The sequence below is a fragment of the Idiotropiscis lumnitzeri genome, chromosome 13, assembly GCF_059441095.1.
Source record: "Idiotropiscis lumnitzeri isolate Australia: NSW breed Sydney's pygmy pipehorse chromosome 13, RoL_Ilum_1.0, whole genome shotgun sequence".
Lineage (NCBI taxonomy): Eukaryota > Metazoa > Chordata > Actinopteri > Syngnathiformes > Syngnathidae > Idiotropiscis > Idiotropiscis lumnitzeri.
In genome coordinates, this window is record NC_142403.1 from 384,612 (window position 1) to 409,000 (window position 24,389).

General features: G+C 46.6%; 1 protein-coding gene across 12 annotated transcripts in view; it reads right to left on the bottom strand.

Annotated features, from left to right (window-relative positions):
• Positions 1 to 24,389, bottom strand: part of nlgn1 (neuroligin 1) — a 342,392-nt gene that overhangs the window by 61,210 nt on the left and 256,793 nt on the right. For all 12 annotated transcript variants that reach the window (XM_088312255.1, XM_088312253.1, XM_088312249.1 and 9 more), the window contains one exon: positions 13,480 to 13,636. In XM_088312255.1, coding sequence (XP_088168381.1) covers positions 13,480 to 13,636 — 157 coding nt within the window. The remainder of the gene's footprint in view (positions 1 to 13,479; positions 13,637 to 24,389) is intronic.

Below are 24,389 nucleotides of genomic sequence, written 5' to 3' on the forward strand. Positions count from 1 at the left end.
AGGGCAGGTGTCCTAAATTGGACAGCCACTGGGTGGGGCTGTGTGGAGTGCTGGAGAGAATAGGAGAGGTGGTGTACAGGGTAGAGCTTCCACCTGGTGGCAGATGGGTAGTCCTCCACGGGGACAGACTGGCCCCATATAGAGGTGATGCCGTTCCACAGCAGCACACTGCGTCGCGGACACACTCACAGTGGGTTTTGAATCCCACACCTCCAAGACGGAGGATTGTGCCTCCACTCTCACACCCACAGGCGGCTACAGCTGAAAACTCATTGCCTGATGCTACACTGGCTGTTCCGAGCGGGCAGGCCAGGTGGCCTCAGTGACACAGGAGACCACCGGGTCACCTCAGTGACTTTGTTGAATGACGCCCTTGGGACGAGGTTCTTTATAAAGGGGAGGACAGTGTAGCGACTTTGTAAATAGCTCAAGGGTTCTGTGTTTTCCTCTTTTCTGGGGAGGTTGTGAAGGCAGCAGGCGAGCGACTGGAGTGAACGTTATGTTGTTGTCGTGGTTGTTTTTAATCGGCGTGGTTGTGGCTCACAGCAGCCGTTTATTTTTTTTAATTTTTTTTAAAAAGGTGTTCACTGATGGACAAATTGGCCCGATTTATTCCACAATGCTACAATACATATATTAGGGGTGCAACAATATGTGTATCTGTATTGAATCGTTTGATACAGTGGTCATGGTTTGGTGCGCACTGAATCGAACAATACGCAAAATTTTATGCCACCATCTCCGGTTGGTGTGGATGATGTGGTGGTGGAGAATGTGAGCGAGGATGAGGAGGCCGATGATGTAGAGGACCCTTGCCCCTTTGGAGCTGACAGATTGATGATCTTTGATCTCCGACTTTGGTTCCATGCCTTCCGTCTCTGCCTCTCCTGCCACAGTACTTGATTGCCTCACCGCCCTCTCAGACGGCTGCAAATTAGTTGTCTGCTTAGGTGTCCTTCGAGGTGACTGAATTATTGGTGGATGCCGTTTAAGGGTTTTCCTCAATGCCCAGGGCGTTTACTATCGAGCGCATACACGTCGAACGTGGGTTTGTTACACGGGATGAAACTAATACTTTGCCCAAGTTGCCCAACTAGCTATAAAGGGCCCTTGCAGCCCTGGCAACGTTGGGGTACTGGCACGTAGGAAATGTGAAATATTTACAAGAAATAATGTGAGGAATCTACAAGGGAATTTTTGTGTAGTTGAAGTTTGAGCAGCTTTTGTAGGAAAAGCCACGTCAACGTTTGAAGTAAATTAAAAATGGCCGAAATCCTGTGCAATTTAGCATATGGCTCCAAGATACTTTTTTGTAGCTCTTGGCCTTATACATACTCCATAAAATTTAAAAAAAAGCTAGGTGAAACACACAACTGGAGCTTCTTTTTTGAAAATTTCCAGAGGGTGATAGCGAGCCATTTTTAAAAAACTGCACACAAACTAATGATGATTTTGCAAAGTTCCATGATTTTTCGTTCTTATTTAGAACCTCAAAATCAGCGTTGTTTTATTGCCGAACGGTGCAAAAATGACAAATTTTGTATTGTGACATCCTGAAGGCCTAAACACTCATACGAGCAAATATGAGGTAGAACTTGTTAAGCTGCTTGGAGAAAAACATCAACAAAACTTGTATTTGCTTTAACCAGTTGGTGGCGCTACCACTACGATGAAAAATAAGTTGATAGATGTCTTCAGGGCTGAACTATCATCAATGTCGAGAAGATAAGCTCATCTGTTGTCATCATGTTGCAAGACCTTTTGTTTCCACGGTGAATAATCAGATTTTGAGGCTCCGTAATAGCCACGGCCTTCGACGAAAAGTGACAAAATTCGGGATAGAGTAAGATCAATGTCTTGAGTCTTTTCTGACCAATTTTCAGTCGGATTTGTTAAAAGGGCTCCGTGCAGTATGTTAAAATGTAAAAAAAAATATTTTTTGTCACCACTATGTGGCGCAAGGTGTATAACAGAATGTAAACATATAGTCTTCAGGTCACGACTCTTTATGTACATGTGATGTTTTGGATTTTTAGCAGCATGTGCAGGGGAGTTATTAAGCATTTTGTCCATTGCGGCTAAGGAAACTAGATTAAACGAAAACTTTGAAGCCCCGTCCGTCCCCGTCATATAGTATTTCGGAAACTAACAATTTTTTTCTCAGTGTTTGTCCCAGGTCTTAAGATGATACAGCCGAAATTATAAGGCAAAGAAATTTGTGTATGTCTCGGTATACTACACATGGCTGCCTATATTCGTAGGCTTAGGTCAAACGGGCAGGGATTTTCTTTGATGTTTCTCACTCTAGTTGGCGCTAGAGAGCCATTTTGTTTGCGTCGTTTACGACAACGTTAAAAAAAATCAAATTTTTCGCCAGGCCCTATAAGACTGCAAAGTTTGGTGAGTTTTTGCTCATGTTTAGAGGGTCAAAAATGCGATTGAACGATCGAAACAATAAAAAAAAATTCTAATAACTAGAGCTGCGAGCAGCTATAAAGGGCCCTCGCAACCCTGGCAACGTTGGGGTACTGGCACATTGGAAATGTCAAATATTTACGAGAAATAACGTGAGGAATCTCCAAGAAGAATTTTCGTGTAGTTAAAGTTAGAGCAACTTTTGTTCTCAAAGTTTATCACTCGAACGCCAAAAGCTGGGGTAGGAGAAAAACTATATAAAACCGCAGTATTTTGCGATTAGATAATTGCACTGTCAAACCTCTGTCGATTAGATTTCTATTCATCGTGAAGCCTCATATCGTGGTCATTCTTTTTTTTCATTCACTGAATAGATTCAGTATTAACATTTCCTTCTCCAATTTTATGAGCAACCGCACCAATTTGACTTATTTTGTTCTTTTCTGTACCTGTAGAAGACAAACAAAACTTGTAAAGGCCAAACGGTGCGTCAATATCACCACATCGAATGCATTGCTCTGTAGGAATTTGCCCCTATCTATGCATTTGCATTGATGTACTGTAATCATGTCAGGGAAATAGTTTTATTCGTGTTTTGTGATAAGGCACCAGACTCCCCCCCCCCAAAAAAAAGGCTTAGTTCGGGCAGGGGGAACGTTTAACAATTACAAGTTAGGCTAAACTCTGGTCAATAAATGTTGTATAACAAATGCCCAGGGGGTGGCTCACTGTCTTTTCACGCCTTCCTCCTGGGGCTAATACACGTTCACAAAAAAATAGCTTGCCTTATCCGCAGTCGCACTCCTCCCTTCATGGTGGGTTAGTCAAATGACCGGCTATGGAAATGCTTGGTATGCGAAAAACAACAACTGGTAGTCCTATTGTTAAATGGAACGTCAGCCGCACTGCCTTTTTAGGGTGCTCGTTTATCACCGCCATGCTGCTATGAAAGGGAGGTTAACATCGTATTAAGTAATTCTGTCAGGGTCGCCGGTCGGCGAGGAGGGGGGTGGACCCAAAATGCGAGGAAGCAGGGGTAAGGGTAACTTAAAGGGAATTTATTTACAAAACAAAACCAAAAGGCAAACAAGGTACTTGGACAAACAAACGTGGCAGGGTGCAAAATAACAAAGTCGAACTAAACGTGACTAAACAAAAACCGAGGAACGAAGACAGTGACAAAAACTAGGGACAAGAGCGGGAGCGAAGCGAGAGCAAGAACATGAGCGTGAACGAGATCAGGGAGCGGTCGTGACAGTCCAAATGGAGCAGCAGGAGAAATGTTCCGACGCTGAGCTGTCGGCAAGGGGTGCTTAAATAGTCCATGATTAGGGCAGCAGATGGGAGTCAGGTGTGCGCGGCTAATGGGGAACAGGTGCGTGGCTGGTGGAGACGGAGTGCTGAGGGGAAACGCCCCAACTCAGCTGACAAACAAACAACGTGCACATGGCAGGGAGGTGACGAAAACAATAACAAAAACACTGACCTGACCAACACGGGTCATGACAGTACCACCCCCTCAAGGGACGGATTCCAGACGTCCCAAACAAGGCAGAGAAACGAAAACAGAGTCCAAAAACGAGGGTGGGCGGAAGGGGTCGGGAGGTGGGACCACCACCCGAGTTCGAGACCGGTCTGGCGGATGTCCGGGAGGCCAGATAAGCGAGTCCCGTCGTGGCCATTCGGGCGGACGTCCGGGAGGCGGAACCAGGGACCGCGAGCGAGACCGGTCTGGCGGATGTCCTGGAGGCCAGACCAGCGAGTCCCGTCGAGGCCATTCGGGCGGACGTCCGGGAGGCCAGATCCATGAGTCCACCCGTGGCCATTCAGGCGGACGTCCGGGCGCACTAGGGACAGGAACGTGGAGCGGGGGCTGGTCGTCGAACCCCGCCGAGACAGGAACGTGGAGCGGCAGCTGGTCGTCGTACCCTGCCGAGACAGGAACGTGGAGCGGCGGCTGGTCGTCGAGCCCCGCCGAGTCAGGGACGCGGAGCGGCGGCTGGTCGTCGAACCCCGCCGAGTCAGGAACGCGGAGCGGCGGCTGGTCGTCGAATGCCGCCGAGACAGGAACGCGGAGCGGCGGCTGGTCGTCGAACCCCGCCGAGTCAAGAACGTGGAGCGGCGGCTGGTTGTCGAACCCCGCCGAGACAGGAACGTGGAGCGGCGGCTGATCGTCGAGCCCCGCCGAGACAGGAAACTGGGGTAGCGGCAGATCGTCGAGCACCGCCGAGGCAGCGACGGGAAGCAGCGGCGTTTCCTCGGGCACCGCTGAGGCAGAGACAGCAGGTGGCAGCTGGGCATCGTCCACCGCCGAGGCCGAGGCGAGAAGCAGCGGCGGTTCGTCGGACGCCGCCGAGGCAGAGGCGAGACGCGGCGGTGGTTCATCGGCCACCGCCGAGGCAGGAACTTGGGACGGGCGCAGAGCGTGCGCCGTCGGGTCGAGGACTTGAGACGGACACAGGGCGTGCTCCGCTGGAACGGGGACTTGGGACGGACGCAGGACGTGCCCCGCCTGAACATGAGCTTGAGACGGACGCCGGACGTGCTCCGCCGGGACATGAGCTTGAGACGGACGCAGGACGTGCTCCGCCTGAACATGGACTTGAGGCGGGCGCAGGAAATGCTCCGCCGGGACGTGAGCTTGAGGCGGACGCAGGACGTGCTCCGCCGGGACGTGAACTTGGGGCGGACGCAGGGCGCGCTCCGCCGGAACGGGAACTTGGGACGGACGCGGGACGTGCTCCGCCGGGACGTGAACCTGGGACGGACGCAGGGAGTGCTCCGCCTGAACATGGACTTGAGGCGGGCGCAGGAAGTGCTCCGCCGGGATGTGAGCTTGAGGCGGACGCAGGACGTGCTCCGCCGGGACGTGAACTTGGGACGGACGCAGGGCGTGCTCCGCCGGAACGTGAACTTCGGGCGGATGCAGGGCGTGCTCCGCCGGAACGTGAACTTGGGGCGGACGCAGGGCATACGCCGCCGGAACAGGGACTTGAAGCGCTGGAACGGGGCTTAGCAACTGGCGAGGAGCCGGAACGGGACTCAACAGCTGGCGGGGAGCCGGGACGGGGCTCAGCAACTGGCGAGGAGCCGGAACGGGACTCAGCAGCTGGCGGGGAGCCGGGACGGGGCTCAGCAGCTGGCGGGGAGCCGGGACGGGGCTCAGCAGCAGACGGGGAGCCGGGACGGGGCTCAGCAGCTGGCGGGGAGCCGGGACGGGGCTCAGCAGCTGGCGGGGAGCCGGAACGGGGCTCAGCAGCTGGCGGGGAGCCGGGACGGGGCTCAGCAGCTGGCGAGGAGCCGGGACGGGACGCTGCAGCTGGCGAGGAGCCGGGACGGGACGCTGCAGCTGGCGAGGAGCCGGGACGGGACGCTGCAGCTGGCGAGGAGCCGGGGTGGTCTGCAGCCGCTGACGTGGAGGCGGCGTGATCTGCAGCAGCTGACATGGAGGCGGCATGTTCTGTGCCGCTAACGGGGAGACTGCGGCGGCCCGGGCGCAGCAGGCGGGCCGGGCGCAGCCGAGACGGGGAACCTGATCCCCGCCATAGGGGATCAGGGGAATGGGAGACGCGAGGGACCGAGACTAGGGGTGCTGGTGAACGTGAGCTATGAGACGAAACGGGAACGTGACCAGGTGCGGAAACCGATGGGGGACGAGGTGTACGTGAACTGTGAGATGCAACGGGAACGTGACTAGGTGCAGAATTTGACGGGGGAAGAGGTGAACGACGTGGCTGTGACTTGCGCGACTCGAGGAGGGGAGCGCGCGTGGTACCGTGGGGAGTAGCCGAACCCCCACTGAGGCGCCATCGTTGGCCGCCACGTGGGGGTGCCCGGAAGGCCAACCGGGTGCCCCAGTAAGGGCTCGCGGTGGCAGAAGGGGAGAAAGGGTCAACCCGAAGGGGTGCCCAGAAGTCATCGTCCGAGGGAGAGTCATTAGTGAATTCCGACTCGGAGTCGTCGTCTGAATCCGACTCGAGTTGCACGGGAGGAGGCATGACGGAGGGGTACGCATTAACGGGATCGTGAAACAAGAAGGGTGAAACCGATGTGGAACGAAAAATGGAACCTACATGGAGGAAACGGGGTTGGTCGGCAGGCAGAGGGGAGTAGTCGGAGCGACGACGACGGCGCCGCCGCCGAGAGCCTCCCGCTGGGTCCGGATGTGGTCGGAACATTTTGTCAGGGTCGCCGGTCGGCGAGGAGGGGGGTGGACCCAAAATGCGAGGAAGCAGGGATAAGGGTAACTTAAAGGGAATTTATTTACAAAACAAAACCAAAAGGCAAACAAGGTACTAGGACAAACAAACGTGGCAGGGTGCAAAATAACAAAGTCGAACTAAACGTGACTAAACAGAACAAAAACCGAGGAATGAAGACAGTGACAAAAACTTGGGACAAGAGCGGGAGCAAGAGCGGGAGCAAGAGCGGGAGCGAAGCGAGAGCAAGAACATGAGCGTGAACGAGATCAGGGAGCGGTCGTGACAGTCCAAATGGAGCAGCAGGAGAAATGTTCCGACGCTGAGCTGTCGGCAAGGGGTGCTTAAATAGTCCATGATTAGGGGAGCAGATGGGAGTCAGGTGTGCGTGGCTAATGGGGAACAGGTGCGTGGCTGGTGGAGACGGAGTGCTGAGGGGAAACGCCCCTACTCAGCTGACAAACAAACAACGTGCACATGGCAGGGAGGTGACGAAAACAAAAACAAAAACACTGACCTGACCAACACGGGTCATGACAAATTCAGTGTATGTAGTTTGTTTACATTAGAGACATGAGAGAGCTCTCTGGTTAATATGGGGTTGAGAATCAATTTGTTTATTTTATTCTTTAATATTGATGCATGTTTTAAGCAGTTTATACCGATATTAAATCTTTGCATCCCTAATTGTTGTGTTGAGCATTACTCGGAGTACCGCTCCCTACTATATCTTTGCTGCTGTAAACACTGCAAATTTCCCAATTGTGGGACGAATAAAGGACATCTTACCAGTGGATAGTGCCAGTGTGTAATGGACTGAGAGAGACTACTGTAGTGCATGCAGTCCAAGAGAATATTAGTTCACGACACTTACATTGCATAAACAGTAGGTATGTAATAATACAGTGCAGGTGCGAGTGATGTACAGCCCTACTGCCTGTTCCGACAGGAACTCGCTGCTGAGTTTCCTCTGAACTTCCAGGGGTCACGCCTAGTGGTTCCCAGGTCCCTTTGAAAGAAGATGATGCATCTCATTCATGAGGGACACCCAGGCCTGGTCTTCACCAAACAGCGGCTCAGAGAGTTTTACTGGTGGCCACACATGGACACCGTGGCCCACACCGTCCTGTCATCATGCACAGTCTGACGAATCAACACAGGCGGATACAGTTGAGAACAACAACCGCCCAGCAGAGAATCAACCTTGACAGGTCCGTGGTAGAGAGTGACAACATCCAGTTTGGACAAGAGATTATGTCATGACATAATAAGTATAAAAAGTTAATGTAAAGATAATTTATTTCTGTTGAATTCTGTCGAACATGCTGTTCCAGCACCCTGAAGTGAGTGTGCATGGGTGTGTGTATGGAAACCTTGCAGGTTGGTGTGGTCGGCAGCTGCATCCAATTTACCCAATCACTGCTGCTTCAATTTAAGACGCCCAGACATGCCAAGTCATCGCCAGATTGTCTACTCGCTAAATGAGGTTTGTAGCCATATAGCCTTCTTTCTACACTCAAATAATCCTTCAGACTACAATCCTTCATTCTGTGTATTTGCATTTGAGTCCTACTCTCGCCTCTCTTCACTCCGTGAAAATTCCAGTTTTGAATGTTTTATTGAATTGAGTTTTTTACCTGATGCCTATATATTGATGTTACCTGCTTACCGGCACAGTCCAAAGTATAGTATTTCCTTAAAGTTGAGGGGGGATGTTTGTTGATCATTACTGGCAGTACCACTCCCTAACAGTAGATAGTGCCAGTGGGTAAGGGAGTTGAGAGATGGCAGTTGGAGTAGGCGAGAAGAGAAAACAAAAGAAGGAAAGGACAGTCTGCTACTGATATTTGTAGACAAAGGTTAAATCTAAATACCTGTGTTACAATACTCTTATTAAAATGATTAAACAGTTTGTGGTCTCCTGATCATTCACCAACCCAACACTAAGGAACATTGAATGAAGGTTAATATAAGTGTAACAACAATACTGCTTTGTGGAGGTGTCTTTGGCAAATAAGCATTTACGATGCACTGCTGTGGAAGCAACTTTGCATATTACACGACACTACATTGTACATAAAAAGAGTACTTTTTTCAAATTTGTTTTACTACGAGGTGTTATGAATGGTATTTTCCCTCTTAATATGTGCATGTTATTTGATTGGATCTTTAATTAATTTGATCTGTAATCAATTTAATTGTTTTTCTTTGTACGGATGAAAATGTTTACTATATATATATATATATTATATATATATTATATATATATTAACAATGACTGCTTTTAAATAATTAAAAATTTAAAATAAACATTTGGTCTTTGCTGTAGCGAATATGCAACATGTGGACAACTGACTAATGGCTGAGAGCACCAAGTCTGCTTGCTCAGTATCAAGCAGATCAGCTGGCGGTCCCTACAAAATGATTTGGCAAGGACTTGCCAGACCCTAAGCTGATCAACAGACTTCTGATAAGGGACACTCTTCGTCACCTAGAGGACTTCAGCAGATACTGGTTGGCTATTTAAACTGCTATCAACACAGACAGTTTGGAATCTCCCAAACCTGTGACAGCGGGAGGTCAGCTTCCACCAACTTGGCAGGCTGGCCAAAGACTCATCCCAAGAGGTCTACATAAAAACTGCAGCTACAAGTTTCTGAGCAGGATTATCTACTAAAACCACATTGAAATGAAATATATTTGAATGTATGTCTGTGTATCACTTGCTGAGCTTATCCTGCTAACTCTGCATTGATGAATCTGTTACGTCATGATAAAAACTATTTTCCCAGTCATGTTATGATGTAACAGTATAAATATTGTCCATCGTTATAGTCTTTATTGTCTGGACTTCTGATTTCTTACAAAATGAGATGTTTCCAGCAAAATTAAGATCTGATGCAAGTTAGAAATTGTGAAATGCACAAAGGTTTGAAAGAACAATTCAATAGACTCAAATATTAGTAAAATATTTGAGCCTCACTTGCAATCTGAAGCTGAGGGAGGCGGATATTTCAAACCTCGACCCGTCCCCAGGAGATAAAAGTCCTCACCTTTGTCTCTGTGTGTCTCTCTCTCTTCACCCTAGGACTCTCTCTTCACCCGAACACTCTCTCTCCAACTCTTCAAGATCACCCCAGAGAACAAACTCTCGAGAGCGTTTTGGCACGCACATTTCATTTTTGCGAACTTTTGGTGTGTGAGATTTCCTCAATACCTCCAACCGTAGAATGGCAACTATCTTGAGTAAAGGTTCCTCACCCATCACCACGCACGTGGCAGGTGAAACCAGGAAAATCCGGCTTTTGTGAGCACACGCTACGGCCACGAGCTCCATCCTTGATCGCACAAGGTCATGTGAGACCCAAGCAAGCTTTGCCTTTTTCCAACGGCCATGTTTGTTCTTATTTGGGTGGTACTTTTCTCTTTTTATTTTTTTGTTCGCTTCACAACTGCTCTACACACGAGAACCCGCTGAACTGACATAAGTGACCACATATGCGGCTCCATTGGCTTTAAATTGGAGCCTACGAATTTGTAAGTGAACGCTAGCAAACTTTGTGCATTCCATAAAGTCACACACTGTCTGTAGGAGCCGTACAGTGTTGGGTGGTTTTCTTTTGTTGCGATGCATGCTCGTGTGTTGTGCACGCACCAAGCGTGCACACACTCCACTTTTATGGTGATTGGTGATTGCACAGGGGGGGGAGTGGTCTTCTCTTATTAGTAGTTGCACTCATCTGTGGGTAGTTGTTGTTTGGTTTGGATCGTGTGGTGGGGTGAGCAAGGGGAAGAAACCTTTTGCTGACCGCACAATTCTGCGTAAACTAACATCGACTGCGAGCGCAACGTGTCCTGAACTGCAGCATAAAACAACCGTGGAACATCGGCCAACTCTTGTTGCGGAGAAAGAGAGAGAGACAGCAGAGCAGCCAAAGAGAGCGACAATGACAGACAAGTAAGTGCCTGTCATTTGCTTCCGCGATGGATGCGCCTCTATAGACAGTCAAGCCAGTTGGGATGCGCGTCATCAATGTTTTCCACCCCCCTTGTCTTAGCCTGCCGTGGCGTAATTTAAGTTGGACGCCACAACACTGTCACTATAGTCATCACTAGATCTATTAGATGTCCCATTTTGTCCTTCACCTCTTATTCATTTCCAATTTTTGTTTTTGCTTCTTCATTTATTTTGGCTGTCCGTAGAATAGGATTTTTTCGTGTCTTGTATGTTCAATAGCTATACTAGTTAATAAACATTGTCCATATACAGAAGTCAAGCGTGAATTGTATGCGTTTGGAACAAAGTATAGACCTCTGTTTTGGAAGAAGAACTCACCACTTATTTTATTGTAACCCCCTTTAGATTTGAAGACTGATTTAATAAGGTTTTTCATCAATTATCCTCTAAACCATACAAAATTATTTGATGTGGTGCCCCTAAAGGTGAACAGGTGTAATGCAGGCATTTCTCTGGCTCACGATCAGATATAAACTTTGAAGAGTGACCCAATAGTCCTGGCCTGGCCAAGCCGCGGCTCCCGAGCCTCATGCGGCTCTTTGCCTAGTTTCATGCGGCTCTCCAGCAGCTTTCACATGACACGCGTCAAAAATACTTGGCTGACCCTCCCATTCATTCCCCCTACGGCTAGATGGCACGCTGACGAGTTAAGCCTGTTCGAGTGACGTCAAACACACGACGAGAGAATCTCTGCCGCGACATTGTTTGCGTTGTTAAGAATTTCTGTGAAGTTAGCTCTTAAAATTGCAGAGAAAAAATGCACAGTTAAACGAAAATATGACGAAGAACACAGGGTGTTTTAGACAGAGTGGGAGCGTATATATTTTTTTGTTGACCGTAATGGCAAGCTGGTCTGTCTTATATGTCATGCAATCTTCAGCGTCATTTCAGATCGCTCCATCCTAACATCAAACAGGAATTGGGGACTGAACTTCACAAGTACAAGGTGGTCACTTTGAAAAGTCGGGCAGAAAAGCAGATGCAGTTTTTCAAAAGGTTTACGAAACACTCGGAGACTGTAACATTTACATCATATCAACTGGCTTGGAACATCGCACGGGCTAAAAAGCCATACAACGAATGGGACTTAATCCGGCCGTTAAATCACAGTTGCACTCTGACATTCAAGCATATGAGTACAGTGAAACCCCGGTTATCGCGGTTAATGGGGACTGAGACTACCCGCGAAAACTGAAAATCCGCGAAGTAGCGGTGCCCCTTCAAAAATGCTTAAACAAACCTATACAGGTATACAGTATACCCCCCTGTATACAGTACACCATATAGAATACGGGTAGAGAGAGAGAGAGAGTGAAATTCATGTTATAACAAAAAAAAAACAAATTATTATTAAAACTTATTAGAAGTAGCGGGTTTCACTGTATTTTAGTGTGGCATTAGATGAGAGTTGTGACATACAAAATAAGCCTCAGTTGATGACATTTGCACGGTCTGCGTCAAATGAATGTATGATCAAAGAAGAAGTCCTCCATAGATGTCAAAGAAACTGATGCCTGCATTTGCAAAAGCAAATCTGCCCATACCTGAACTAACTGCAATAGCTACGGATGGAGCGCCAGCCATGATCGGATCAGTGAATGAGCTTGTGGGCCTGTGCAAAGCTGGTCAAAGATTTCCCAACTTTGGGAATTTCCACTGCATCATCCACAAGGAGCAACTTGTGTCTAAATCATTGAATTTAGAAAATGTCATGAAGCCTGTAATCGTCAACTACATCCGCACACATCCGCTTAACCACAGGCAATTCAGGAATTTCATCGTTGAGCTGGACCAAGGGGTTCCAGGTGACCTACCGCTGCACTGCACTGTGAGGTGGCTGTCAAAAAGCAAGGTACTCTCGCTTTTTTGGAGCTTTTCGATGCAGTGAAATTGTTCATGGAAGCAAAGGAAAAGGACTATTCCGAGAGCTCTTGGACCTTGAGTCGATTATGGATCTGGCATTTTTAGTCGACATGCTGTGTCACTTGAACAGACTGATCCTGACCCTCCAGCAATACTAATTGGAAACCTGCACAAAAGCTTTGTGACCCAGTTCTGTGATCTCCAACTGAAAAGACTACAGATTATGTTCCTCGTCGACCCATTTAATGCGGAGACAGACTGTTCGAAAGCCCCGCTCATCACAGATGAGGCTGGGGCTGAGTTGGAGATGATCGATCTTTCTGAGGAGCGACAACTGAAATCTGTTTTAAGGGAAGGGACCATAGAGTACTGGAAAAGTGTTTCAATAGAAAAATACCCCGACATGGCAACAACAAAATACAAGCCAGATTTGAAGAGGATTGTTCAAGATAAGGAATGCCAGAAGTCTCAGGAAGCAGCATCATATGAGAAAATGTTATTAAAATGATTTTATGTTATTTTTGTTTGAGGACTTGATTGAACTGAGAGTTTGTGTGTGTGTGACAGTGCACAAGGTTAACTGTTGATGTTTTCAATAAATCTGGCTGAGCAGGGTTCTTTGTGTGCATGCATACATGATTAAGGCATGGGATGATGTTCATGTGTGCCCATGTGTATGATGTGGCTCTTTGTAGTAACACAGAAAAAAAAGTGGCTATTATTCTCTGACTGGTTGCCCACCCCTGCAATAGTCGTTACATTGTCTTTATGGGGTGTTGTGTGTAGTTTTTAAAGGAAACTGGCAAAAATAAATTGTGGAATATGGCTATAAAATAACAAAATGTGGGAAAATGAAGCCCTGTTAAACATTTGCAGATGTGTGCTCGCAAATATAATTTTAATTTGGTTCGTAAAAATGCAAGTGACAGGAAAAAAAAAACTATTCATGATTAACATCTTGTATTGGAAAGATAAGTACACTACCTTGTTGGCACGATAGTGCTCTTTGACACGTGGCTTGAGGCCAATGTGCAGGTAAAGCTGGTCTTTCTGGTTGTAGCGTGTCCATGCTACTTCTTCAAAGCGGTTGGGCTTTGTGTGGATGAATTTGGTGTCCTGGGGTACAGGCTGATTAGGGTCACTGAAAAACAGTATCATAATGCAAAATATAACTTTCAATAACCGGTAGCCTCTTTAAAAAATACAGAAAAGAAAAAAGATCACAACTTTCAAGATTCAGTTTAGTTTTATTCATGTAATGGAATGGAAGCTACTTTAAATGTATCTGCAAGTTTTTTTTTTCTCGGAATGAACTGTTTTTGGGAACTCAAATAGAATAATTTTTAAAATCGGGTTCCAGAGTAACTACATTTGACATAACGGTGCGCTGACATTGTCAACTACAACAAATTGTGGATCACTGTATCAGATGTTCTTTGGCAGTCAGGGCTTTCATTCCAAGTCAGACGTTGTACCTCATCATCAGGCCAGACAAATATCTCGCTTCGCATTCCCTGTCAACATTGTATGTTTACATCACAGAGGCTTCTCATTCATTGTTTTTGGCAACTTCCTGCAGCCGTATTATGGCACCACGTTAGCACACTACAGCATTTCAGCAACTTAGTGTGGGCACATTTCTTCAAAGATTCTGTTTTTAGTAGAAACCTTTTAAAAATTAAAAAGTGACTGTCATGGTCCATTTTGTCCTGTCATGTTTATGTTTGTCCAGCTGGAGTGGAGGCGTTTCCTTCCAGGCCTTCGTTCCGGGTAATGTTATCAATGTACAGCTAGGAACAGCAAATAAGTTTGGCTCCCGGCCATTTGTTTTCTTGACCATTCAATTGCGTGGGGAACATAGAATTTTCACCAGGCAAACTCTGCTTTTCCTATTAATAACATTATTTTCAGTAGGGGTGTAATCATATCTAAAGCTCACAGTTCTGTTATTTCACAGTATAGTTGATAAAATACAATAATTATTGTGATATGATAGTAAAGGAATATAAGAGTTTGAGCTTAACGTAGTTCATTAGATGTTGCTGCATCCTGTGTATGAAAGTGTGAGACTGTAAAGTGCTGAGCGTGTGACTGGTGGAGCGGAACAGGGTATGTGGTGCAAGAATGTGCAAGAATGGAATGTTTTAGAACAGACGGTGATAACTGCAAGGAGGGGACGGAGTCGAGATGACTCAAGCACAACCAGGAGGAGCCACCATGTGATTCTTCAGGGGAAGAAAGACCAATAAGAGCAAGCTAAAGTTAACTGCAGGATACACATAGCCAATAGACTCATGCCAGGATGCCTTTGTTGCTGTGCCATTTGCATATTGTATAAAGTGAACCCTCGGTTATCGCGGTTAATGGGGACCGAGACCACCCGCGAAAACTGAAAATCCGCGAAGTAGCGGCGCACCTTCAAAAATGCTTAAAAAAATATACAATATATATAATAAATATATATATATATATATATATATGGGTAGAGAGAGAGAGATAGAGTGAAATTCATGTTATAACAAAAAACCAAATTATTATTAAAACGTATTATTTTTTTATTCCCCAGCCATTCTTTTTGTATTTATTTAATTACTCCGACTTTTACCTGCTGGTACGCCGTCCGGTGTGCCCTGTGAAATGGAAGGTGGCATTCTTTATTTATTTATTCATTCATAACTGACAGCCTCGCGCTCCGCTCGTGCCCGGGCGGAAGAGGTGCTCCTATTCGGCTTAACTGTGACACATGCCCGCCCTCCTCCCCCGGAGCTTCCATTCGGTTACACTTAGGGGCCGCTTGGAACCGCCCGTGCCCGGGGAAGGTGCTCCTCTTCGGCTTACTATGACGCGAGCATGCCCTCCTCCTCCGGAGCTTCCATTCGGTTAAACTTAGGGGCCGCTTGGAACCGCCCGTGCCTGGGGAAGGTGCTCCTCTACGGCTTAACTGCCACGCACGCCGGCCGGAGCTCTGCTACGGTCCGAACCGCGCGAAACGTCGCCACCGATCGTGTCCGGGGGAACGTGCTCGTCCACTCTCCTCTTCGCCCACGCTCTTCTTCGGCGCACGCCGGCCGTCTAACCGCTCCAGCGCCCCGTCGTGCCGCTCGGCGAAACTACAATGCCCCCGAATATTTTTTAGACCCGCGAAGCACTGAACCCGCAAAAGGTGAACCGCAAAGTAGCGAGGGTTCACTGTAGTATGAATCATTACTGGGCAACTCGGATGTAGAGAACGTCTGCTGGTGGCAACAGAGGCGTACAGAGTTGTATTGAGAGGGACCCGAGACTTAGGTGCATGTTGAAGTTTTATGTGTTTGGAATAAATCCACTCGTGCATGAAAATGCCGGCTTCCTGATACCTTTCTATTGCAGAACGACCGCGCATATTGTTGGATGAGTGAGAGTTGGGTAAGGTCACAAATTGGAGTCAGATTGCTAATTTGAGTTTATATTGATTTAAAATTAAATTCCAACATTGATTTAAAACTAAATTCCAACAATAGGAAATATCACGGCAGTGAAGTAAGCCTCAAAGTATTTTATGGAAATGGTAAGGTAGAGGCACACTAAAGAGAAAGAGACAGCGAGATCATAAATCTTATCTCAGGCTGCAAAAACACATTCTCAAAAACCTTAAGATACATTGCGGGCAATTGATGAGATCAGAACACTAAAGGACAGTTCTTCACGAGAATTTAACCAATAAATTAGTATTTTGTCTGCCCAACATACCTATTTCATGGCTAAAAAATATTATTATTATGATGATTATTATCCATCCCTTATCTGTAACGCTTCTCCTCACAAGGGTCGTGGGGGTACTGGAGCCTATCCCAGCTATCTTCGGGGAATAGGCGGGGTCGACCCTGAACTGGTTGCCAGTCAATCACAGGGCACACATAGACTAACAACCATCTGCACTCACACTCATATCTAGGGGCAATTTTAGAGTGTCCAAACCTGCTGTGCATGTTTTTGGAATGTGGGAGGAAACCGGAGTACCTGGAGGTAAACCACGCAGGCACATGGAGAACATGCAAACTCCACACAGGGGGCCGGAGCTGGAATCAAACCCACAACTTCTGCACTGTGAGGCCATTATGCTAACCAGTCATCCAAAATATTATCATGATTATTATGATTATTATTATTTCATCAACAGTCCCCCTCAAAAGTAACACAAGGGCAAAATTCTTAGTTTTTGTTGTTTATTGAAGATCGAAAGATGAATTTGAGACAAAAGTTCAGAATTGTAGCTTTTTGTTCATGGTTATTTAGCCACCAACTCAGGACAAAGCACATTTTCTTTGAAGCCATCCACTTTTCAACTGAGCAAAAGTACTGAAACAGACACTATTTAATTAACTTAAAGTGAATAACGTTTGATATTTAGTGGCATAAGTTTGTTTTTTTTCCTCAGTGTTTCGCGATTTTCTTGATACTTCGGCATCTTTTTCTGATTTTAGTTCTTGGTGCTGTGTTTGAGGACTCCCTGTTCGTGTATTATCGGCAGTCTTTGTTGGATTTGCAGTACGCCGTCGGCGGTTCAGGTGTGTTCAAACGTGCTTGGTAGAGGAATTTGTCTGCTGTCATCCTAGCGGACGGTTTCCCTCTGTATGCGCTCCCAGCTTTGTCCCCTGCTTGTTCCCAAATGCACAGATGTGCTCCGCTGTGGCACATTCAAGACCTTCTGGATTCCTGCTTGCTACAGGTCGCCGACTGTCCAAGTACTGGTTGGGCATCTGTTCCTCCCGATCACACCTTCCAGGTGTATGTGTTTGTGTGATTTAGTTTGTGTTCTAATGTCCTGCTTATTCATCTGAAACTCTATGGAAAGCACTTTGTTACAGCTCCAGCTGTTGTAAATATAAATAAAGTTGTATTGTATTGTATTGTCCACTGGAGCTTCAGCTGTGCTACCGTCTGCGCGTCCTCCAACGTGGTTTGAATCTCCATCTTCTGAGAGAGCGTACCAGAGCTCGCAGATGGGAGGAGTTACGCACCCCTTATACTCCCACAAGGATAGTGTTGGTAAATGTCTGGTCGTTGACAAACAGAACATTTATTCTGGGGGAACTATTTCTTTCCAATGAAGTGGATTCTCTCCCTGACACAGACTGGTGCCGGTGAGTGCAGCCTGCATATTGTTACTTAAGGTCATGGTGGAGGAACAGCGACTATTTTTAAAAAACAATTTCAAATATAAATAGTTTAGTTTTGCCACATCGATCACAAGCTTTGAAAGCATTTACTTTGAAATTAGCGGGGCTGTTCCTGTACTCATTTATCACCCCTCCAAGTACAACGAAGTGTTTCTGAATGACTTTTCAAATCTTCTTGCCCAAATCATGCTGCTATATAATCACATCCTGGCAATTTAATATTCATGTGTGCTGTCCTGACAAACCATGGCGCATTGACTCTTTCAATTTCATGCGCCCAATTCACAAACAATACTTTTGGTCCTTTTGGTTTTTCAATCTCAGATTGCACACCCTGAATTGCCCTCTGGTGTGAACGTGAGCGCGGATGGTTGTTCGTCTTTGTGTGCCCTGCGATTGGCGGGCAACTAGTTGAGGGTGTGCCCCGCCTACTGCCCGAAGACAGCTGGGATAGGCTCCAGCACCCCTGTGACCGTTGTGAGGAGAAGCGGAACAGATAATGGATGGATGGATGAATTTGAAAGTCATGACCAATGGGATTTCTGATCATATGACTGTGCTCTTTGATGTAGTGTTTTTCTCTGCTACTGTTAAACCTACTACCAGAGTGAGTGCAGACGTCATATTTTTAACCCCATGAATGCTAGTCGGTTCTCTGATGCCCATCTGCAAGCCTCTTATGAAATCCTAAAAGATAGTTGGCATAGTTACAAAAGCATTCATGAAAGAGTACAAAAGGGAACACTTCTCAAATCTTATTCAGGCAAATGGTTATAATCCACATACTCTATTGAAGGATTGTATTATGTCAATAGTATTATCTTTAGCATTTATGTGACAGAATGTCAATCATTAATCTTAGCGGGTTCATATTTGCTACAGGTGTTAAACATTTATTAAATGAAATTGAATGAAACTAGAAGTACCGTGCACAGTAAAGGCACTTGATTGTGTTGACTGGTTATAATTTTCTGAGATATTATATTCATATATTACTGAGATGAAAGGTGTTTGATTTCATGAATTGCATTCACACTTGCAACGCACACACACACATAGTATTTCCATGACCTACACTCACATTTACTGCGCACACATACCCAACAAATATGATAAAGCACATTGGCCACATAGACCATAGCAATACAGACACAATGAATTGGCACTGGAGGGGTCACTAGGACGCCATTAAAAAAAAACATATTGTAAAAGACACAACAATTTGGGATCAGAGCACACACACACAATTGCACACAGACAAGATTGCAGGAGGATGCCGAGCCTTGGGAAGGAGAAACCATGGAACAACCAGACGGGAACCAGCCTTGGGACAAGCCATGGAACTAGACTGGCATCTGACGATGAACAACCTGGGGATGACCTGCCCCTGGACGTGGACCCGCGCGAGGGGAGTGAGCGAGGAAGACTGATTTCAACCTACATTACCTTGAGCAGAGAAACCTGTGTATTAGAAGGATGTAGACAGCGCAATTTTTTCCAACTGTACTCGCTCGAGCGTAGGTCCTCGTGACAATAAGAAAAAGCCGCCCAGAAATCTGACTTGTACTATTTCCTGAACTCCAGAGAATTTAAGAAACTCTCGGGACAAAACTTGTTGAATCTTGATTTGACATCTTTCCTGAATATAAAAACGAACACGCATTGAGTACATTTACTTAATCAGTCTTTGCGGCTTTTTCTTCGCACTCTGCAATATTCCAGACCTGGACAATCAGAACAAAGGTAAGGGAGAGCCTGTTTATTCGAAATCTCCTGATTTGTTTGTGATATTGTGGAGTGGAGGACGTTGCTGATTATACCGTAATATTGTGTTTATTGATTCATTGACTATAGAATTCAGGTATGGTTGGATGAGTTGTTGATTGTATATATATTGTAATGTATTATCAGCGAGCTTAAAGGCGTACGGATGGAGTGAGTAGGGGCTACTGTTACAAGGCTGGTAACTGAAAGTAGCACCCGGGATCGGGGACTCTGCTGAGGCATTCGAAGAAGGGCGTTGCACAGCTGACTAGCTAGCTGACAAACGTGTGCACGGCGACACCAATAAATTGACGCTCAGTAACGTTATATGAGTTGAGTGGGCTGGGAAAGATTGGTTCTTATAATATACTCTGGTGTTAAATCATTATTTTGTGTCAATTTGTAGATAATAATAATAGCAATAAAAATAATAAATTTTTTGTGGGTGCCTTTCTAAGCACTCAAGGACACCTTACAACATGCAGTTAAAAATATGAATACAATGGTAAAAACAACAAAGATAAAATGAGATAAAATAAAACAAATGCAAAAATTGATTTCTGGTCAGAGTGAATAAGCTTGTCTCAACAGATGTGTTTTGAGGTAGGATTTGAGGTGTGTTAATGAGTCTAAGTTACGGAGGTCAGCGGGGAGTGTGTTCCAGAGCTGGGGAGCAGAGCGACTGAAGGCGCTGCTTCCCATGGTGACGAGGTGAGCAGGGGGGACAGTGAGGAGGAGAGAGGAGGAAGAACAGAGAGAACGGACAGGTGTCGGAATATGGATGAGGTCAGCTAGGTATGGATAATTTCTTGGTTCCTTGGTGTTCCATTGTGGTTTACCTACTCTGTATTTGTGGGGTTGTAAGTGCGGTTGTATGTGCGTTGCTTAATTGTAACGTCCACTTGTTGTGTAATTATTGTGCTTCCAACCACTTTCTGACTCGTATGACTTGTGGCCGTGGCTGTGCTGCGTACTACTGTGTTGTTGCTTGTCACGTTTATAAATCCAGGGTCTGTGTCTTATTGTGTTCAATTGGTGTGCTTGTTTAATATTAGCGGATGTAAGAAAAAGTGGAGTGTTTGTGTCTGGTGAGTGATGATAATAAAGGAAAGAGTGGAGTTTGTGTCCCACACATACAACAAAACAAAGTAACGTCTTTGGGACGTACAATATATATATTGTGTGAAAGCTTGAGTGATGGTGTGAGTGAATGCAACGAGTCATTAAACGCTGAAGCACCGAGACAGTGGGAAAAGGTGATAACATAAAATGGTCTAAAGTTAGTGAATAATGAAGTTGTTGATATTTTGGCAGTCCAGAGGCGAATTTAAAATGAGTAAAATTTGTGATAGGATGTGAAGTGAACGGAGAAGTTGTTGAAATTTTGGTAGTCAGAGTGAATCCAAAACAAGTAAAATCTGTGATGGTGTGGTACTTGCTCCGGTGAGAGAGTTTCACTCTGCTTGTTGTCATAGTAAATGTGTAAATTGTTGCGTAAAAATCTAATTGGCTATGAAATTTCGGGAGATGATTGGCAATAAAATTATGGGAGATGATTGGCGATGAAATTATTTGAGGTGGAAAGTATATGAAACAGAAACAAGAAGGCTCTATTGAGTATGTGTCTCGTTAAAGTAAGAAATTTGACTATCGGGAACCCTGAGTTGATTAGGAAATTGAGAGGAAAAAAGAAAGTCAAAGGGGTGAAGGGGGTGGCGAGAGGGATTGGTTGGGAAAGTGGTGGTAGCAGTTGAATGTGAGGGTTGGAAATGGGGAGGCACGGCTGGGGGACGGACAACAAAGAGAGGCACATGAGGCTGCTGCTCCTCTCTTGTCAAGGTCGAGAAAGAGGAGATGTTGAAAGTTGTGAAAGTTTGTGCCAGTGATGGTATAAGTAAAGAGTGATACTGAACTGGTTGTTGAGCCATTTGCGTACATCATTTATTTCAGATGTGTTTCCAGGCGAAATGAAAATAGCAAAGGTTATTCCAGTTTATTAAAATGCAGAACATGATTTTTCAAACTACAGCCTAATAGCTGTGATATAAGATATTAGAGAAATTGTTTGTACGTTAAAGCCCCAAATCTTCCCCAAAACAAACGAGGCGCCTTGAAATGCAACACACCTATTATATGGACTGAGCATCTCTCTCGACCATCGACCCTTTTTTTGGTTTTGATTTGAAACCGTGACTCTAAGGAGTGTGGTGACCAGTAAAGTCCCTGCCCTGACGATGCCAAGTAGACGTTCTGCCAGGGCAATCTTTCATTGGTTGGAGTCAATGCTACTGGCAGCGATCCCTTATGTTCCCATGACATCGCTCTTTGGTCTGAGGTGATGCCTCTGGCAGCGATCCCTTATTCACGTGTGTACTGGAGAGCTAGCTTGCGCCTCGTAGTGTGGCGCGCCCAGTATGAGTATTAAATACGGAAATAGCACCCTCAACTGGTGTTGCACACTCAAATACAAGCGTGTGTTATAGCCGTAAAAATACGGTAGTAGAAAACCATATAAAGAACCAACAAATCCACTCTTTCAGAATTTGGTCATTGCATGCCTGGCATTTTGCAGAAGACTGTGTCTTTGCACAATAAATTTTGCACTTTGCACAATTGAAAGATATGACAAATTTCTTTCAACACTGGAGCGCCTAAAGGGCGGCCATTTGGCTTTTCTAGCATTTAAGAATGAAGGGCAGCCAAATGGCTGGATTAATTTTGGACTAATATCCTAACTCAGGTGTTAAAAGCCCAGCAATTTGCATTTTCTAATTTCCATGACCAAAGGGCAAGCCAAATTGTCGGTCCAGTTTTTTCACCATTCTTCACCATTGTTCTGCAAATGTGGCAACAGCTACTACTGGGGGGAAGGGAACTGATGCTTAAATGAATGAAAGAATCAGCGGCTCGAGGCCGAGTCCCTCCCTGATGGCCGAGCCTCTCACCCTATCTCTAATAGAGAGCCCGGACACCCTGCGGCGGAAACTCATTTCGGCCGCTTGTATCCGAGATCTTGTTCTTTCGGTCACGACCCACTGCTCGTGACTATAGGTGAGGGTAGGAATGTTGATTGGCCGGTAAATTGAGAGCTTCGCCTTTCAGTGAGAGGTCCAGTGAGAGTTGGAAGCCAACAGTACCACATCATCTGCAAAAAGAAGGGATGCAATACCGAGGGCACCAAACCGGATGCCCTCATTACCTTGGCTGCTCCTAGAAATTCCATCCATAAAAGTGATGAACAGAATCTGTGACAAATGGCAGCCGTCCAACCCTCACTCGAATCCGACTTACTACTGGAAATACGGATCAAACTCTGACATCGGTGGTACAGGGACCAAACTGCCGGGCTCTGTACCCTGTACTCCCAAAGCACGCTCCACAGAACTCTCGAAGGGACACGGTCGAACGCCTTCTCCAAGTCCACAAAACACATGTAGACTGGTTGGGTGAACTCCCATGCACTCTCAAGGACCCTGTAGAGAGGGCAGAAATGGTGAACTGTTCCTCGGTCAGGACGAAAACCACACTGCTCCTGCTGGATCTGAGATTCAACCTCCCAATGGACCCTCCTCTCCAGTATCCCTGAGTAGACCTTACCAGGGAGGCTGAGGAGTGTTATTCCTCTGTAATTGGAACACGCCCTCCAGTCCCCCTTCTTAAAAAAGGGGACCACCACCCCAGTCTGCCAATCCAGAGGTCCCTGATGTCCACGCAATGCTGTAGAGGCGTGTCAACCATGACAGACCCAGAACATTCAGAGCCTTTAGGAATTCCAGGCGGATCTCATGCAGCCTTGCCACCGAGGAGCTTGTTAACCACTCAGCCCCAGAGATAGGTGAGTCCACCTCGGAGTCCTCCAGCTCTGCTTCCTCAATGGAAGGCGTGTCGGTGGAATTGAGGAGGTCTTCGAAGTATTCTCCTCACCGACTCACAACATCCCAAGGCGAGGTCAGCAGCACCCCATCTTCATTATAAACATTGCTAATGGTGCACTGTTTCCCTCTCCTTAGACGTCAGATGGTCTGAAAGTCGTTTTCCATGGCCTCACCAAACTCCTCCCACGCCCGCGTTTTTGCTTCAGCAACCACCGAAGCCGTATTCCGCTAGGCCAGTCAGTACCTGTCAGCTGCCTCTGGAGTCCCACAGGCCAAAAAGGCCTGATAGGACTCCTTCTTCAGCGTGACACCATCCCTTACCGGCGGTGTCCACCAGTGGGTTCGGGGGTTGCCGCTACAACAAGCGCAAACCAACTTACATCCACAGCTTCGATCGGCAGACTCAACAATGGAGGCATGAAACATGGTCTACTCAGACCGGTACGTGGGCAAAGTTCTGCCGGAGGTGGGAGTTGAAACTCTTTCTGACAGGGGATTCTGCCAAGCGTTCCTAGAACACCCTCAGAATACATTTGGGTCTGCCGGGTCGGACCGGCATCTTCCCCCACGATCGGAGCCAGTTGACAGCTCCGCCTCTCTCTTCACCCAAGTGTCCAAAGCATGCGGCCGCAAATTCGATGACACGACTACAAAGTCGATCATCGAACTGCAGCCTTGAGTGTCCTGCTGCCAAGTGCACATATGCATATCCTTATGTTTGAACTTGGTCTTTGTTATGGACAATCCATGCCAAGCACAGAAGTCCAGTAACAGAACACCACTCGGGTTCAGCTTGGGGGGGAGACGTTCCTCCCAATCACGCCCTTCCAGGTCTCACTGTCATTACCCACGTGAGCATTGAAGTCCCCCAACAGAACGAGGGAGTCTCCTGGGGGAGCGCTCTCGAGCACACTCCAAGAAGGACAAACAACAGTCAGTACCTGTCCCCCTCACCTTGAGGCGGAGGGAGGCTACCCTCTCGTCCACCAGGGTAAACCCCAATGTAGAGGCGCCAGGCCGGAGGAGAATATGTATCCCCACACCTGCTCAGCGTCTCTCACCTTGGGCAAGTCCAGAGTGCAAGAGTGTCCAACTC